Source organism: Megalobrama amblycephala, linkage group LG7 (genome assembly GCF_018812025.1).
Source record: "Megalobrama amblycephala isolate DHTTF-2021 linkage group LG7, ASM1881202v1, whole genome shotgun sequence".
In the NCBI taxonomy this organism is placed as follows: Eukaryota; Metazoa; Chordata; class Actinopteri; order Cypriniformes; family Xenocyprididae; genus Megalobrama; species Megalobrama amblycephala.
In genome coordinates this window covers 8,914,101-8,933,945 of record NC_063050.1, presented here as the reverse complement: position 1 = coordinate 8,933,945, position 19,845 = coordinate 8,914,101, and the positions used below count along the sequence as shown (strand labels likewise).

The window sequence follows — 19,845 nt, the reverse complement described above, 5'->3', positions numbered from 1 at the left end:
ACCAGGCCCAGACAGCGTTTCACCAGCTTGTCTGAAAACCTGCACTGACCAGCTGGCCCCCATCTTCACACAGATCTTCAACAGATCACTGGAGCTGTGCGAAGTCCCCTCCTGCTTCAAACGCTCCACCATCATCCCCGTCCCAAATAAACTCAAAATTACTGGACTTACCCAGACAGCAACACAGTGTGGCCCAGATCCGGCCCACATCTGGTACATGTAGAATACACGCGGACCAGATATGGGCCGGATCTGGGCCGCCACTATGTTGCTGCCAGGGTAATGACTACAGACCTGTGGCTCTAATGTCTATGGCCATGAAATCATTTGAAAGACTGGTTTTTGGCTTATCTGAAGGACATCACTGGACCCCCTGCAGTTTGCTTACCGAGCAAACAGATCTGTGAATGATGCAGTCAGTATGGGTCTGCATTATGTTCTGCAGCATCTGGACAGACCAGGGCCTTATGTGAGGATCTTGTTTGTGGACTTCAGCTCTGCTTTTAACACCATCATCCCATCACTCCTCCAGCCCAAATTAACTCTCCGTGCCCATCTCTGTCTGTCTGTGGATCACCAGCTTTCTGACAGACAGGCAGCAGCTAGTGAGACTAGGAAAAATTCTCATCCAGCACCCGCACCATCAGCACCGCTGCCCCTCAGGGCTGTGTCCTCTCCCCACTGCTCTTCTCCCTCTACACCAATGACTGCATCTCTAAAGACCCCTCTGTCAAGCTCCTGAAGTTCGCAGATGACGCCACACTGATCGGCCTCATCCAGGACGGTGACGAGTATGCTTACAGACTGGAGGTTGAACAGCTGGCTGTCTGGTGCAGTCTTAACAACCTGGAGCTCAACACGCTCAAGACAGTGGAGATGATCGTGGACTTCAGGAGAAACCCCCTTGCTCTCCCCCCACTCACCATCATGAACAGCGCTGTGACTGCAGTGGAGTCATTCAGGTTCCTGGGCACCACCATCTCACAGGACCTGAAGTGGGACAACCACATTGAGTCCATTGTGAAAAAGGCCCAGCAGAGACTGTACTTCCTTCGCCAGCTGAGGAAGTTCAATCTGCCACAGGAGCTGCTGAAACAGTTTTACTCTGCCATCACTGAATCCGTCCTTTGCACTTCTATATCTGTCTGGTTCAGCTCAGCTACCAATTCTGACCTCAGAAGACTATGTCGGATAGTCTGGTCTGCTGAGCGAATCATTGGTACAACCCTTCCCACTCTCCAAGAACTGTCCTTATCCAGAGTGAGAAAAAGGGCAAAGAAAATCACTCTGGACCCCTCACATCCAACACACTCCCTCTTTGAACTGTTGCCTTCTGGTCGACGCTAAAGAGCTCTGAGCACCAGAACGACCAGACACAGGAACAGTTTCTTCCCTCAAGCAATCCATCTCATGAACACTTGACAAACACGGAACACACAACACTATTATACATTTACTTAATAACACATACTTATTTATATTTCAAATTTGCACACATCATAACTGTACATACAAATTGTTTATATTATATATTGTTTTTTGCACTTTGTCTATCTTATATATGTGTATATTATTATATTCTTTATATTATCTGTCTTGTCTTGTCACTGTTACTCTGTTGCACTGTGGAGCTTCTGTCACTAAAACAAATCCCTAGTATGTGTAAACATACCTGGCAATAAAGCTCTTTCTGATTCTGATATCTGTTTTCTGTTTCAGACCCTCCAAAGAGTGTCTCAGTGTCCATCAGTCCATCTGGTGAAATAGTGTCAGGAGATTCAGTGACTCTGAACTGCAGCAGTGATTCAAACCCTCCTGCTCTGAACTTCAGCTGGTTTAAGGAGAATGAAAGCTCAGCTGTTGGATCTGGACAGAGTTTCCGTGCACTACAGAGTGGACGCTTCTACTGTCAGGCTCACAATCAACATGGATCTCAGAGATCAGACGCTGTAACTGTGACTGTTAAAGGTAGAGCAGCTCATACACTTACATTACTCTTTCTAAAGTGAAGAAAATGAATCTGTTCAGATGTTTTACTCTTTTGTAGGACATCTTGTGATATTATACATATCCATTGGAGTGGTTTGTGGAGCTGCAGTGATCATCATGATGCTGGTTTGGTAAGATATGTGTCTGTGGATTTCATCACATTAAAAATGGTGTCACGTCAGAAATGTTATTGGTTCAAAATCATAATTTGTAAACATCACATAAGTTCAGATTGGTTGTAATTGTGTCAAATCATTGTTTTTAAAGGGGAATCAAGTGGATGAAAAATAGAAATGACACACAGGAGTCTCAGGTGAGAACAATTGATTTGGTTATTAGTAGTTTACTGATCAGGTAAATTAATTTTTAACTAAAAGTGAAACTTTAAATGTAATTGTGACTTTATATAGTGAGTTGTTGATATATATATATATATATATATATATATATATATATATATGTTCTCTGTATTCTGTTTTTTTTTTTCTTTTAATGGCACAGATGGTTCATTCCAGACCTCATCATGACGATGTTGAATTGAGTGAATCTGTGTTTGAGAATCCAACGGTAAATGTTTTAACTTAGAATTTCTTACAGTTTTACCCAAAAAGGATTAAACGCTCCTCAATGTCAGTGTGAAAATATCAAATGTCTTTTGATTAAGTATATGGAAATTTAAATAACACACTCCTGTTTTTAATTTGTCTCTTCATTCATAAAGGCTGATCAACTTGATGTAAACCTGAACTGAACTCGTCTGTGTATGAAAATCTTCCAGTAAGTAAGAAAACCTACAAGACAGAGAAAAACCCAAACTATTATTCTTTCATCATGACTGATGTTCTTGATGCTTTTATTTAAATATAATTATCAATGTTCTTTCTTTCTTTCTTTCTTTCTTTCTTTCTTTCTTTTTTCTTTATTAGCATAACAACAAGAGGCTGTAATGTTTTGAACACAGCAAATAAATTACAGCCTTTATGCATCTCTTTGTGGGCGGAGCCCTGAATGATTGACAGGAGAGCCGTGATGACACGTGACTGAAGTAATTTGGTATCATTTTATAGATGGATGGGCAAAAATGGTAAATGGTTAATGAATTGATGTAAAAGTGTGTGATCACCGAAGTGTGTTTTTCTTTATGCTTTGTATCACGTATAAAGCTTACTTCATTTAGATTATTAATGTTTTTAACCTTAAATATTGTTTCAAATAAAATGCAGAAAAAAAATGTTAGGAAGAATATGTTTTGCTTCGTTTGTCCTTGATCTCTTATCCTGTTTTTTTTAAGTCCTTCTTTTGCTGTTTTTAATTTGTTGTAGTCACGCACACCTTTAAGGAGTATCTTGTCATTTCCTATAAGAGCCACACTGTTCTTTTCAAGCCTATAAGCAGTTATTGATGCCTTAATGCTTCTTTGATATGGATGATGAGACCATACATGAATTTAGCTTTCCTTTGTTTTCAGTTGACCTAATGCCCTGCTATATATGAGTTACAGCGAGCTCAATAAACTTTGACTTTGAGTGAACAGCACTTCTCGTGTTTGTGTCATTCTTGGTCCCCGGTACCGGTGCTCTAACTCTGCTCTGCATTATATTGATTTGGTATTAGAGGTCCATAATGTTTATTCAACAATCATGCTCTCGTTGTACAATCCACACTTTTCTGTCATTCAGTACATCAGAATAACCAACGTGATCTCATGAGAATATGTATTTTTACGGAAAGTGTGGTTCTACCACATGTACATTTACTTGCGTTTTCATACACACAAAAACATACAATATTGACACATTTATAGCACTAAAACTTAAAAATAATTATGTATGAACAGCAATAAAACGTACTTAATTTACATATCCAAGTGTGAATGTGTATGCATTCCCATTAATATTAAAATCATGGCATTAATGTTTTAATTCTGTTGTATTCAATTGTCATATCAATACATGTTTTTAGTCAAATTTATTGAATGCAGTTTACTCATCTACTTAATATGAAATAACATTTCTGTTTGTGACTTGTGCTGCAAACTCATTTCGGAGGATTACATAATGTTAAACAAGACTACACTTTGAAACACTTTGAAATTTCTGTAATTGTTTAACCATTTTGTAATATTTAGTTTATTTGTTGTGTGACACAGAAGGCGTTCTCTCCAATGCAGCAACTGACAATACAACCATAAGATACACCAAAACACAACATAAACTCACAAATCACATCAATTTTATTTGTTCGCTATTCTCCAAATCTTTACAATCCATATGATTGTAAGGAACAGATCCAAATTTAGCCCTTTATCCAGCGATCTTCATCTTCATTCTCAGCAGCGACCGTCACAGTCAAAGATCATGGTCGTTATGATTTAAATTTGAAAGTTTGTTTGTTATTCTTTTATTTATAACAGTACATAGTTTTAAGAAATTGTTATGGGTAGGTTTAGGGGTATGTGTAGGATTAGCAGCTCAAAATATCGTTTTAATGTTATATTTTTACTAAAATTGTCATTTTCCTCCTCATTTCTGTCCATTATGTTTTATTCTTTTAACATTCTGTATGAAATGGGTATGTTTATGTTCGGCAGGGGGTTTATGGATCTTAAATTTATCTGCAAAACGATAAAACTATGCATATATCTTTATGACATGAAAGATTCGTAAATATTATACGTTTTTTCGCTGTAAAAAAAGTTAGTATTTTTATATTTTAGTGCTATAAATACATCAATATTGTACATTCCAGCACCTTTCTAAACGTAGGCTTCAAAAATGTATGTTTTTTGACTTTGAAAGCTACATATTTATACCTACGTATTAACAATGAGACCAGGCTAGAATAGCAGCATAAGAGATTAAAGAGCATTGCATTTAGAGATTGATAGAGAAAAACAAACGATCTAGTCAGATTATTAATATGATTATAAATACTTCACAATATTACACTAGCAATCTTAGTGTTGTTTGGAACAACAACTTTTCAATAAAAAAAAGTCCTTAACAGCAACTTACGTTTCAACATGAAGTTAGTTTGTATTCCTTATTTGACAACAAAAACAATTCCAACTGAAGTTACTTCATAAGTGACCTACTGAAACAGGCTGAAAGCCAGACTGGGATAATAGGTGGAGCAGAGCAACAGACATTCCCTTCCCATGTAACTACTGGTCGCTCGAGCGACTCAAGGGCTGCAGAGAGCTCTGGAATGGATTCATGGGCTGGAGCGGGCTCTGGAATGGAGTCATGGGCTGGAGAGGGCTCTGGAATGGATTCATGGGCTGGAGAGGGCTCTGGAATGGATTCATGGGCTGGAGCGGGCTCTGGAATGGATTCAAGGGCTGGAGCGGGCTCTGGAATGGATTCATGGGCTGGAGCGGGCTCTGGAATGGATTCATGGGCTGGAGCGGGCTCTGGAATGGATTCATGGGCTGGAGCGGGCTCTGGAATGGATTCATGGGCTGGAGCGGGCTCTGGAATGGATTCAAGGGCTGGAGCGGGCTCTGGAATGGATTCATGGGCTGGAGCGGGCTCTGGAATGGATTCATGGGCTGGAGCGGGCTCTGGAATGGATTCAAGGGCTGGAGCGGGCTCTGGAATGGATTCATGGGCTGGAGCGGGCTCTGGAATGGATTCATGGGCTGGAGAGGGCTCTGGAATGGATTCAAGGGCTGGAGCGGGCTCTGGAATGGATTCATGGATTCATCTTGGGACAAGACTTTGAGATGGAGGATACTGAGGAAGCGACTTCCACAGTAAAAACAGAGCCACTCAGTTGCAATGCCAGATCTATATTTGTCCAACTGAGATCATGAAATAGCATGAGGGAACTGAGTGGATCAGACACCCCCCCCCCCCCCTCAAAAAAATATCATAAGACACACCTCGTCAAATGCACACACACACTTTAATAACAAAAGACAAAAAATAAAGACACTCTAAACCTGGAAACTGGCAAATAGTCCACAAAAAGAAATAGAAACATAATCCAAAGACCACAAAGGAAGGAACAAGACATCCATGAGAAATAAATACAATAAATACAACTCATGACCCACAACTAAAACACAAGACCTTAAATAGGCAAACTAAAACCAGTAAATGATCAACAGTTGGGAGAAAATAAACCATAATGAGTCCAGGCACAGGATTGTGGGGAATGTAGTTCATAATGGGAAGAACAAAGTCATAAGGAGTGCCCTCTGGAGGAACTCATGGGCACTCCAGCTGGTGAACGTGACACTTATCAACACACAAAAGAGGAAGTGAGACTAAGGGTTTTAGTAAGTACGATCTTATACAGTCAAATTCATTAAATTAATTTAAAAAGGATCAAGGCTGCATTTGTTCACTCAACAGAAACTGTGAAGAAATAAAAGTTTAACTGCATGTGAAAATCACAAACATCTTAAAGAAACGCTTTGAAAATGTTTGAAAAACTTTGCATGTTCTTGTCTCTGTTCACTTCCTCTTTCTTTCTTCGTTTGGCTAATTCTCGCGCTCTGAAGGATGCTGCTTTATTTGTTTTGTCCATTTTATGATGATCTATTTTCTTATCATACAAAAGTTTTTTTTTTAATAGTTTTAATTAAAGCTGGTTTTAAAGCAGCAAGTGAGGGTAAAATGTACTTGAAAAGAGGAAGATAAAGAGTTTGTCATCAAGAGAAATCATCCTGTTCTCACTGTATTGTTTCATCACTGAAAAACGGTACGATTTCTTTTAATTTGTTCACTGTACTTATTAAATTGCATTTTCATAGAGAAAAAAAAAGCTGTTGTTTATTTAAATATGACCTATATTTTATATGGGAAATAATAAATTATGGGTGAATCGCTCCAAAAATGTTCAAGTCATGTTTTACCTGAGAATCAAATGAAAAAAAGTATACAATATATTTGCATAAAACCATTGAGATTTTACTGTCATGAAAATAACCTTGATGAATTTCATGAGATTCACCTTCACAGAAGCTAAAATAAGTGTCTGTATATTGATTGTGATGTCAGTCAGAATGGCTCCTCCTCTTCCTCTGATCTTTCTGCTCATGATTTTGGGTAAGTCAGACCTATTTCTGCTTTTCAACATCCTCCAGCACTGCAGACTCATCAGTGATAATGAGCTGCACTTATACATACCCTACTGGACATCAGATCATGAAAGTGTTCTGGACCAAAGGCTCATTACAAGAGGGAAAAGAGCCTCCAGATCTGTCTGAGGACACTGAATACAGTCAGAGGCTTCAGTATCTGGGAGATAAACAGCAGAACTGCACCATCAGACTGAGTCATGTGACACTGAAGGATTCACACATGTACTGTTTCAGTAACTAGTTTTGTTTTCCTCTTTCTCCTGGTTCTCATGTTTTCTTCTATCTCTCTTCCATTAAGGCTGTTGATCCATGCACTTACGCTCCTAAAATGAACATCCCTCTGTATGAGAATGTTACAGTTTATGAGAATGTTACTGTAAGTGTCCAGCTCTTCTCATTGAGAGTCAATAGAGATTAATCTTGTGCTATTAAATGTCCCACTCTGTCTTTCTTCTCTCGACATCACTGCAGACTATGATATGTGCCTTTAAACATTTCAAAATGGTTATCTTTGTAAATCTTTGTAAATGGATCTCATTTTTGTCTCAGACTAACAGGAATATGCTGTAGTGACGATGGCATTTTACAGTCTTTATGTGACTGTGTGGGTGGAGCCTGGATGATTGACAGGAGTGTCTGATGAAGATTTACTGGAGTATTTTGAGAAGATTGAGGAAAATCAAATTTAAGTCAAAAACTTGGCCAGCAAACAACATTGTCATGAAAATATATTGTTGCTTGACTTGTTTGATTATAAAGGCTTACAGTTAATGCTAATAGTTTATCAATTAGATTGTTGTTGTTTGTGTCACTGTAAACATCTTTATGATCAGTGTAGGAATACAAATCTTCTAGTAAATACACTATTAACATTGAACATTTTAAATTAATCTTTCATTCAATAAATTAGTGTTCTCAATGCTAGTAGTCTTAGTTGACTCATCCATGGATCATTTCAATGCTCACTTTTCACAGTTGTTTCTGATGCTTAAATAGTGTTAAAACAACATTTATTTCAGGTTTTTCCAGCCAATGCACATGTGCAGCCCTGAACGCACATCTGAGAACTGTTTCTATGGAAATCAGTGATGATTGCCAAATTGTAACTTTTATTTAGAAGGCGGGGCTTCCATTACTAGAGCCGCCATATTGTGCATGTGATAAAAGGCCTCAAGCTTTACTCTGACAGGACTGATTTCCTCTTCCTCATGGGTGTGACGTCCCTCAGTGTTGCTTATGAAGGTCACATGATCACACTGTGATGCTGCTGTCAAAAGTTCATGCGTTTGGTTTTCACACTTACTGTGCTAAAGAGGAAACTGTGTTTGTGACCCTGTTTAAAAACATATGATGCATTCAAGAACAAAGCCACTGGCAGAATAAAAAGCTTAGAAGCTCTCATAAAAACTTTCAGACATTTAGATGAATCAATTCTGCTTCATCAGCATGATTTAAGTGCTTTGTTTAATTTCCAGATGGCTAGTAATCAATCAGTGAATTGGAGGTTTATCAAATTCACAGTTGGCGATGCTGTCAATGAAATTTTTACATCACTGTCACTGCAATAGCTTCCAGTGTTTTACAATCCCACCTCCATCAGTTCCCATTCCAGGATAGATGGTCTGCATATGCAAACTAAAGTATATTAAAGAATAGTCATTCAAGTTATTATTCTCTCTCTCTCTCTCTCTCTCTCTCTCAAGATCAGGTTCCTTGTCATCACTGTCTGTATGATTGAATATAGATATTACCAAGTTTGAAAACATGAGCATCTTCATGGATTGACTTAAAGTTTCTCACATTTTAACTTGTATGTCTTTAGTCTGGTGTTGTCAGATAAAACTCTTCTTCTGCTTTATCAGAACTATAGTTGAGGTGTCAAAAGCTCAAATTAAAATATAATATATTCATTGCGTGTCATTCAGTGTGAAAACAGCAATACTGGTTCCACCCTGATCATTTGTAGTGCTGTCTCTGATCACGGGTGTTGGTGAAACGGGTAAGAGCTTAATTTTCTGTCAAATATCTTAAGTGTTAAGTGGGATTCTTAAGTATCTTAAGTGGGATTTATGGGAGATTGGTTGGGGCTAGTTGTCACAGGGCTGTGTCTATGGTTTCAAAAGACCAATATCACAAAAATGTGTTTTCTCCAGCAGTACTTTGTTGGATGCAAACACCTCAATAAAAATCCACTTTAATCTTGTACGCAATAGATAACTGTATACAGACTTATATCCAAGACTTATATATTAAAATGTATCTCTATACAGGAAGTGGCTTTTAAAAATGAGCTGTCATAAGAAATATTCACCAGAATAAAAGTGTGACAACTAACCCCAGAGTATGTGCTGTAAACACTAGCAGTGCACTGAATCAAAAATCAAAGGTGGATCATTACAGTTTCACAGTATGAAATTAAAAGCCATCGTTCTGTCAGAGTTCAGCTGTCTATGATGTGCTGTCAATCAAAAATGGGGCGGGGAAAGACAAACAGTTAACTCCTGTAGTGCAAAAGTGACTGTTGCTGTCATGTTCTTGGATAAATAAAGTATTTTATTGATTTCTGTGTGTATTAAGCAAAGAACTAGAGCTTATTTCTCTTTTGGTTTGTTCTGTTCAATCTTGAAATGGAAAGTGCTCAATTTTCACTGACAAGAAAGAGGAAGATCAGGGCACAGTGCAGCATGATCCTGGATCAACATTCCAATCAACCAATCAGATTTTAGGGACAGTTTACAGTTTATGTCAAGTTTAGGCTTACAACCAGGGTCATCCTTTCTTGCATTGTCTTGAGCCATCAATTATAAGAATGAAGCTTGGACCCCAAATGCTACACGTTTTCTATTTTAGAATGTTAAAGGGTCAGCCCCAAAACACGTTTTCTACAGTAGTTATTTTGGTGAAAGTAACTCAAAAGTAATACAGGAGTGATATAACACATTACAATTCTGAGACAGTAATATTGTAAGGTAAATAATTACTTTTAAATAGCAGTAACAAGTAATCTATAATGTATTACAGTTTGGAAGTAACTTGCACAACATTGATGGTGACCAACAAAACTCAGACAACAGAAACCCTTTAAATCCCAACAGAACATTAAACACTAACAGATCTCTCAAAATCTCAGCAGAGGAGGGTTGAATGACAAAAACAGCATTACCAGCTTCACTTATTACTAACCAGTTTGATTTTATTTCTGTCAGACATCTACAGAAGTTCTTACTGAGTTTTGTGAGTCACCATTGTGCTGAAGAGTAGAGCCTGTGCTTCAGTCCAGGAGAAGATCAAGAGACACTGATGGTGACATGCTGCATGTTGCTTTATTTAAAAAGCAGTAATCTATTGCAGTAATGTCTATTAACTACTTTGTTTTTTTGTTTTTTTTGTTGTTTTTGTTTTTTTTTTTCAGTTAAAGGGCTAGTTCACCCAAAAATGAAAATAATACACCACTATGAAGCTTTGTGAAGCACCGAGGCTTTCCCCTCAAAGTGTATCGTAAAAAGGTTCATTACTCGAAGCTTTTCAACACGGTGCACACTAACGTCATCTTGTGGTCAAAAGGTGGAAAAAACTGCATTTGCGTCCCAGACGACCGAGCTATTTTCGGACTGTTTCATGTAATAAATCAGTCTGTGCTATGAAAAGCGTATAGAACAATGTAAATTATTATTATACATAAAGTCTTTCACATGTCATTTTACTCATACAATTTGAATAAATGAGTCTGTGAATACATTTTTTGGGGGGGAAATAGGCAAGCTTGGGCATATATTATCAAAATAAATAAGTATGAACTGGGAATAAATACAAACTGAACATGCACAAAACTGCAAATGTAAATATTTATTCGTATAATGACATATTCTTTTGCTAAAAAGCAAATGACACTTCACATCTAGCAAGGGTTTATGTTATATGAATCAGAATACGAAGCGGTCACGTGGTTGTGTGCGAAAACGAAGCTTCAGACATCACCGATCACATGGTTATGGTAAAACGAATCAAGCTCTGATACAGTGGCTGCATCCAAAACCCTAGTTAGCTGTCTTGCTGCCTCGGATTGTGGGATATCAAAGGCAGCTAAAGATACATCTATGCTTCCTTCAAAAATCAATCAGATGAAGGTATCCCAGGAAACAGGAAGTGAAGGTAACATTGAATTCGGATGTGCCTTGATGCCTTCCTACCTTGAAATGTGTCCTCAAAAGGCAGCATTTTCCAGTTTTCGGACGCAGCCAGTGCCGACCCTAGCCTCTTTGGCGCCCTAGGCAAGATTTTTTTTGGCGCCCCCTTATATTGTGATTTATCCAAAGGGGCGAATCTACAAAATTATTTATAGGGTGGCAAAGGGGTGGCATGAGGTCTATGAGGGGTGGCAACACCAAAGCAAGCGCTCATGCATAGGTTTTGGAGATTTATAGCCTTACATACACAATTGTGTTCACAAACATTGCATTACCAGAAAGTATCTATAATACTGTATGAAATTAATAAATAACAAACTTTCCATCATGGCACCAAGTAAATACACTATATGAAATACTTCTAAATGAGTCTGAGCTTGTATCACTAAAGGAGATGAGCAGTTTTATTAATATTACACAGGTTACTTCAATGGTATAAATCACATTTTAGTGCAAGTTAAAGAGCAACAAAACAATTGTTGAGTTTCTGTTATTAACAGAGGTGGGAATGTCTGTGTGTGTTCACCCAGAACACCCTATCAACTACATACTCTAGCAACACCCCAGCAACTGCATAGCAAGTGCCTAGCAACCACCCAGAATCTCCAAGCAACCACCTAGCAACACTTTGGCAATCACCCAGGACATCTATATTCTGGACTAACTGACCAAAGTTTTTACATTTTTTAAACAAGACTTTAGGTTGGGTTTATGACAAGCCAACATAAATTTGTCTTTCAAACTTTTCAGTCATATTGTTTTTCTTGATTGCTAATGCACAATTCATGAAACAATTCAACATTTTCTCACAGCTAAACACAATATCAAAACTATACACCAACTTGTACAAACCTCAAACATCCAGGTCAAAATAAAATGTTCTAGTCAAAAACTTATTCTTGTCTGACAAAATCAAACTTTGGCATCAGATGACACACAAAACATAACAAATACACAGACTACTGCACTGCCCAGTGAACACTAGTGAGATCAATTCATATAACACGGTAACAAAAATACCTCTTTTTCATTTTACTATTATAAATTGATCTTGCAGTAGATGAAAAGCATGAGAAAAATAAGTATGAACTTGATATGCACCAAAATACAATAGACTGTCAATTGCAGTAAAAGTAAATTCAGCATCCTCTGCACATTTGGCTAAATTTCATTACAGTATACAGTATATACAGTACTATAGCAGTGTATTGGTCTTCTGACACAAGACTATATCCCTAGGCAATCATTTCTCAGCGCTGCAAAAAAATACATATAACAAATGGCTACAAAGAAAGTTAACAATCACAACATTGAGGGTGAACAACGTGACATTTCCCTCATCTAAAGTAGCCTACTGGTACTGTGTAAGTTTAAAACCCCTGTAAATTATTCATTCAGCTCTCTCTTAGATTTTTTTACTGGTGTGTCATCAGTTTTGCTACCTAATGTTGTCATTGTTAAACGTTTTGAGAAATGTGTCTTTGAACGAATGGTTTGGGAAACTGGGCCAACTGAATCACTTATAATGTGTTAGCAATCGAGAAAAGCTAAAATACGTTTAGATTCTTACCCAAACTCTGCTATTAGTTTCTGTGATCGGGATCTCCGTATTGATTTCATGTTATTGGTTCGTCGGATGGCAAAAATACCTTTATCCATGATGAAAGTGTTGCGGGCGGTCGCTGAATCAATTTGTCAAAAAATTATGAAAATTAATCTGACATATTCGGATGGGACTACATTTCTCACAGGACTTCTGAGTTAGCCGGGAAGCAGTAATTTCCGATTCACGTACAAATATGGGAAAAAAATCGTAAGTGAACTTGGCTGCGCTGTGTTTTTGACTCTCAAAGAACCGATTCATAAGAGTCATTTGTTAATGAAGCACACTGGGCGCGCTGCGTGCAACCATCATGCACAGTTTATTGAAAGACGTGTTTTCTTGCCATTACTTTGTGTTAAGCAATTTTTTTAGACATCATATTGAAGCGCCGCTCCTGAAAAGCAGTACTTCAAACACTACTTACATATTTTATTCTGTGATAATTTTGGGGTGGCAAAGCTTCTTCTTAGGGTGGCAGATGCCACCCCGTGTCACCCCGGTAGATCCGCCCCTGTCCACGCATCCGGCCTCTTTGGCGCCCCCCTAGCGAGATTGCGCCCTTAGCACTTGCCTATACTGCCACAGTTTTGACAAGAAATTAAACTTCTTTGAACTTTACAATAAACGTCTATCTTTAAAACAGTTTATTTAGACTTAGATGATACATTGTGTGTCATTTTTCATTTGTGCTACATTATCTAAACGAGGTGATTGCGTATGTTTTTATTGTTTCAGTTTATTTCCAATATTACAAGCTTAACTTAATACCTTTAAACCTGGATGATGTGACTTGTTTAACATGATCAACCCAGTTACTCTGGAAGTATTTTTTCATTAAAAAAAAATAATAATAATAATAATTTGATCAAAGACTGGAGATTGCATCGGAAAGTAAAGTAGTGATTGAAAGCAACATTGTTTAATTTGTCTCATCTTTACTCTTATCTGGTGTCGTATAGCCCACACTTGTTTAGTTCTAATAATGCTCTTTAATGTGATGTGCGTTCTTTTATTTCTTTAATAGAAAGTGTTCGGATTCTGCCGTTACATATTACACAAACAATACAAATGCTTGCACGCTCCTTTCAATCACGAAATCCATTGAAATATTTTTTTTCACCATGCATGCAAGATTAATGTTGGGAAATTTAAATTGGTAGATTAAGCTCTCTATTTGTGATCGATTGTACTTTTGTGGAATAAATAAAAAAAAAATCTGTGCTGTGTGCACTGCATTGATAGAGGCTAAAGTGAAAGTTGTTTTACGCTATGAAACGTCTGCCTTTCAAACGCGCCTACTTTAAATATTGTGCGGGAAACAGAAATCTGATCAGTTATCCAGATACAGAGGCCACTTAAAGGTGCTACAGAGGATGTTTTGGTTTATACATTTTTGCAATATTACTTGAAACTGTCTTTACTAACTGATAAAAGACTATTTATTAGGTGCACTGAAAGGAATAATATTAATATACATCATATGTGCACGAGGTAGGGCCTTAAAAACATCAGTCCAATCGTTTACGCGATCATCGCGTAAAGGATTGGCCCTCTGGCTTGTCAGTCACTGCCATTACGTTCCTTGTGAGAGACGTGCGCGCTCCAGTAACTTTCCACAGGTGCCGAATGCAATGTTTTTGTCAGGTGTAACAACTGCAGATTATGAGTTACCTGCGGTGAGTCCGACATAATGAATCCACTAACACGACACAGCGAATGCCACTGGTAAACAAACACTCGTGTTCCAATACTCGTGCATGAGTTTTGGGAGGCGTTCCCTCGAAATGAGCTGTGAAGGAGGGGGGTTGTTCTTACACATGCACCTATTTCAAAAACTCACTAACAGACTTTGGTTTCTCAGTCGACGAAAACATCCTCTGTAGCACCTTTAATGTGATCAAATATAAATGCGCTGTGTCCTGATTAGCTAATGATCTGATCTGCTTGATCAGATCACGGTGATCGCATATTAATCGGCAAGTGTAAACGCAGCCTATATCTAACTGCCTTGTGCATCCGGTTGGTGAGGTTTGAAAACGTGCTCTGATGCTGGAAGTGATCTCTCACATGTATACTTCATCAGCAGAGATTGAGTACATTGGGAGTAAGCAGATAAACATCAAATTTTTATTTTTGGGTGAACTATCCCTTCAAGTTTCATTTTAATAAGTAGAAATAAATGCGCAGTCTATATCATTGCCCCAATATGACATTTTACAACTTTTAGTAAAACATCTTTGAGAAATTTAAGGCAATGCTTTTTCTAAGTACACACAACTAATTACATTTTACAGTTTAAATATATTGTAAATATATTTTTCAATATATGAACATATATAACACATTAAATTAATGCAATATATTATTTAATTTATTTTTCAGTATACTTGCATCATAAATCATGCATATATGGAAATATGTTTTCATTCCATAAGGGAAGAATAGTCTGACACATATAGTGTTATGTCATTATTTTAACATTAAAAAATAAGCCACTATACATTTATTGTAGGTGTTGATATGGTGACGTCAGTCAGAATGGCTCCTCCTCTTCCTCTGATCTTTCTGCTCATGATTCACGGTGAGTCAATGCAACACTTCAAAAACACTCAAGAGAAACTGGATTGCATTTTTATGCATATGCTGAATAAAAGGATGAATTCTGTGTTTCAGGGGTTTCTAGTGCTGATTGGGGTGTGAGTTACAGTCCTTCACACATCTGTGCACTAAAGGACTCATCAGTGATAATGAACTGCACTTATACATACCCTACTGGACATCAGATCATGAAAGTCTTCTGGACTAAAACACAGGAAAAAGTTAATGGAGAGTATCCAGATCTGTCTAATGACACAGAATACAGTCAGAGGCTTCAGTATCTGGGAGATAAACAGCAGAACTGCATCATGAGACTGAGTCATGTGACACTGAATGATTCACACGAATACTATTTCAGATTCTTCACTGATAAAGACAAATGGATTGGTGATCCAGGAGTGACTCTTACTGTCACAGGTGACTTTCATGAGGTTTCTCTCTTCTACTGTGCATTATGTTGAATAATAATCAGTGTATGACAGCAGCACTAGATATAATGTGTGTGTTGTGTTCAGATCTTCAGGTGGAGTCTCCTGAGAGAGTGACAGAGGGAGATTCAGTCCGTCTGACATGTAAAAGCAGCTGCACTCTGACTGACAGAGCAACATTCATCTGGTACAGAAACTCACAGCCATTAACTGAGAGAAGAGACAGAAACAATGAACTCCTGCTGCAGTCAGTCAGAAGAGAGGATGCAGGCAGATATAGCTGTGCTGTACACGGACACAATCACATCTCTCCTGCTGTTCAGCTCAATGTCATGTGTGAGTACAGATTCATTTGTTCTTTTAAAAAGTGGTGATTGTGATTAATCAAAGATTTCATTTTTGTCTTTTTTTAGACCCACCCAGGAACGTCTCAGTGTTGATAAATGGATCTGATGAAATAGTGTCAGGAGATTCAGTGACTCTGATCTGCAGCAGTGATTCAAACCCTCCTGCTCTGAACTTCAGCTGGTTTAAGGAGAATGAAAGCTCAGCTGTTGGATCTGGACAGAGTTTCAGTGCACTACAGAGTGGACGCTTCTACTGTCAGGCTCACAATCAACATGGATCTCAGAGATCAGACGCTGTAACTGTGACTGTTAAAGGTAGAGCAGCTCATATACTTACTTTACTCTTTCTAAAGTGAAGAAAATGAATCTGTTCAGATGTTTTACTCTTTTGTAGGACATCTGGTGATATTATACATATCCATTGGAGTGGTTTGTGGAGCTGCAGTGATCATCATGATGCTGGTTTGGTAAGATATGTGTCTGTGGTACTATGTAGTGTGTGTGAATGAGTGACTGAGTCAGAAGGTTGTGAATTCAGTGAGACGTCATGATGAACGTGAGCCAAGGCACAATTTCCAATTTCTCATCCTCTCTTTCCACACTGACAGCTACTCAGTTAGTTATTGAACGAGGAAGTCTGAAGCTCACATCTTTACTGCAGTAAATCCTGAAGATACACCAGATTTCATCACATTCAGAACGGCAGTGTCACGTCCTAGAGAAACCTCATTGGTTCAAAATCATAATTGTGTATTAAACATCACATAAGTTCAGATTGGTTGTAATTGTGTCAAATCATTGTCTTTAAAGGAGAATCAGGAGGATGAAAAAGAGAAATGACACACAGGAGTCTCAGGTGAGAACAATTTATTTTTTTATCAATAATTTACTGATCAGGTAAATTAATTTGTAACTAAAAGTGAAAGTTTAAATGTAGCTGTGACTTTATTTAATGAGTTGTTTATATTGTTGTTTATATATATATTATTTTCTCTCTATTCGGTTTCTTTCTTTCTTTGGCACAGATGGTTGATTCCAGACCTCATCATGACAGACACAAAGCTTGTGATGTTGAATTGAGTAATCCTGTGTATGGGAATGTAACGGTAAATGTTTTAACTGAGGATTTCCTACACTTTTACTCAAACAGAATTAAACGCTCCTCAATGTCAGTGTGAAAATATCAAATGTCTTTTAAGTATATGGAAATTTAAATAACACAGTCCTGTTTTTACTTTGTCTCTTCATTCATAAAGGCTGATCAGCTTGATGATTTTAAACCCGAACTAAACTCGTCTGTGTATGAAAATCTTCCAGTAAGTAAGAATACCTACAAGACTGAGAAAAAAATCCCAACCTATTACTCTTTCATCATGAATGTTCTTGAAACTTTTATTTAAACTTCTTTCTTTTTCTTTCTTTCTTTCTTTCTTTCTTTCTTTCTTAATCAGCATAACAACAAGAGGCTGTAATGTTTTGAACACACAAATATATTACAGCCTTTATGCATGTCTTTGTGGGCGGAGCCCTGAATGATTGACAGGAGTGCCGTGATGACATGTGACTTAAGTCATTTGGGATCATTTTATAGATGGATGGGCAAAAATGGTAAATGGTTAATGAATTGATGTAAAAGTGTGTAATCACCGAAGTGTGTTTTTCTTTATGCTTTGTATCACGTATAAAGCTTACTTCATTTAGATTATTAATGTTTTTAACCTTAAGTATCAGTATTGTTCATGTTTCAAATAAAAGGCAGAAAAAAAAAATTGTTAGGAAGAATATATTTTGCTTCATTTGTCCTTGATCTCTTATTCTGTTTTTTAAGTTCTTCTTTTGCTGTTTTTAATTTGTTGTAGTCTTAAAAGAGATCACCTTTAAAAGGTTAGTTCACCCAAAAATGAAAATTATGTCATTAATGACTCACCCTCATGTCGTTCCAAACCTGTAAGACCTCCGTTCATCTTCGGAACACAGTTTAAAATATTTTAGATTTAGTCCGAGAGCTTTCTGTCCCTCCATTGAAAATGTATGTACGGTAGACTGTCCATGTCCAGAAAGGTAATAAAAACATCATCAAAGTAGTCCATGTGACATCAGTGGGTTAGTTAGAAGTTTTTGAAGCATCAAAAATACATTTTGGTCCAAAAATAACAAAAACTACGACTTTATTCAGCATTGTATTCTCTTCCGGGTCTGTTGTCAATCCGCGTTCACGACTCCGCAGTGACGCTGCTGACGTGTTATCTGGTGCGCTCGAGCTTCGTTTACAGTCTGAGGGAGACGCAAGCTGTAAACAAAACAACCTTCGCAAACATGTCTAAAAGTTGTGAATTAGTTGTAACATTAAAACAGGAGATCATGACTGGATCATGACAGGAGATCATGACTCCATGCTCAAAGTGGAGCTCCGAGCATTATAAATTCCAGGATATGCTTTTTTTCATTGGTTGTTCAGTGCTATTTTCTGATTGGCTATTGTGTAGCTTCTTTCTTTTTTTGATTGGCTGATAAGTGGCAGGCTCGACTAAGAACTCCAGGGGAGACGCGCTTGATTCCTGCCCGGTTCCACAGAGAGAGCGGCGCGGCCAGATACATTTTAGGCGCTGACACTTGAGAGCCCAGTAATGCCACAGCTGGAACATGTGGAACGTTCAGCAGATGAGATGACATTACGTCAGCAGGGGTCACTGCGGAGTCGTGAACGCGGATTGTCAACAGAACCGGAAGAGAATACAATGCTGAATAAAGTCATAGTTTTTGTTATTTTTGTACCAAAATGTATTACTTTGATGATGTTTTTATTACCTTTCTGGACATGGACAGTCTACCGTATATACATTTTCAACGGAGGGACAGAAAGCTCTCGGACTAAATCTAAAACATCTTAAACTGTGTTCTGAAGATGAACGGAGGTCTTACAGGTTTGGAACGACATTAGGGTGAGTCATTAATGACATAATTTTCATTTTTGGGTGAACTAACCCTTTAATGAGTATCTTGTCATTTCCTATAAGAGCCACACTGTTCTTTTCAAGCCTATAAGCAGTTATTGATGCCTTAATGCTTCTGTGATATGGATGATGAGACCATACATGAATTTAGCTTTCCTTTGTTTTCAGTTGACCTAATGCCCTGCTATATATGAGTTACAGCGAGCTCAATAAACTTTGACTTTGAGTGAACAGCACTTCTCGTGTTTGTGTCATTCTTGGTCCCCGGTACCGGTGCTCAACTCTGCTCTGCATTATATTGATTTGGTATTAGAGGTCCATAATGTTTATTCAACAATCATGCTCTCGTTGTACAATCCACACTTTTCTGTCATTCAGTACATTAGAATAACCAACGTGATCTCATGAGAATATGTATTTTTATGTAAAGTGTGGTTCTACCACAAGTACATTTACTTACATTTTCATACACACAAAAACATACAATATAGCGCTAAAACTTTAAAAAATAAAAATAATTTAATTAAAAATAATTATGTATGAACAGCAATAAAACGTACTTAATTTACATATCCAAGTGTGAATGTGTATGCATTCCCATTAATATTAAAATCATGGCATTAATGTTTTAATTCTGTTGTATTCAATTG

The 19,845-nt window shown here is 37.6% G+C and overlaps 2 protein-coding genes and 1 long non-coding RNA gene across 4 annotated transcripts in view; all 3 read left to right on the top strand.

Moving 5' to 3' along the window:
• LOC125271224 (B-cell receptor CD22-like) overlaps positions 1 to 19,845 on the top strand; it is a 1,156,500-nt gene that overhangs the window by 182,036 nt on the left and 954,619 nt on the right. The window lies entirely within an intron of this gene.
• The window catches only part of LOC125271198 (hemicentin-1-like), a 987,774-nt gene that overhangs the window by 33,007 nt on the left and 934,922 nt on the right, over positions 1 to 19,845 (top strand). Inside the window, exons 11-16 of one of the 2 annotated variants that reach the window (XM_048195197.1) lie at positions 1,720 to 1,968; positions 2,048 to 2,120; positions 2,257 to 2,302; positions 2,491 to 2,556; positions 2,711 to 2,766; positions 2,916 to 3,525. The exons of the other annotated variant lie outside the window; for it this stretch is intronic. Coding sequence (XP_048051154.1) covers positions 1,720 to 1,968; positions 2,048 to 2,120; positions 2,257 to 2,302; positions 2,491 to 2,556; positions 2,711 to 2,740 — 464 coding nt within the window. The 3' untranslated portion in view covers positions 2,741 to 2,766; positions 2,916 to 3,525. Of the gene's footprint in view, positions 1 to 1,719; positions 1,969 to 2,047; positions 2,121 to 2,256; positions 2,303 to 2,490; positions 2,557 to 2,710; positions 2,767 to 2,915; positions 3,526 to 19,845 lie in introns of those variants that run through there. 2 annotated transcript variants of the gene reach the window in all.
• Positions 16,715 to 17,519, top strand: LOC125271323. The gene is made up of 3 exons (XR_007185562.1): positions 16,715 to 17,097; positions 17,267 to 17,347; positions 17,498 to 17,519. It is a non-coding gene; the product is annotated as an uncharacterized LOC125271323 (long non-coding RNA).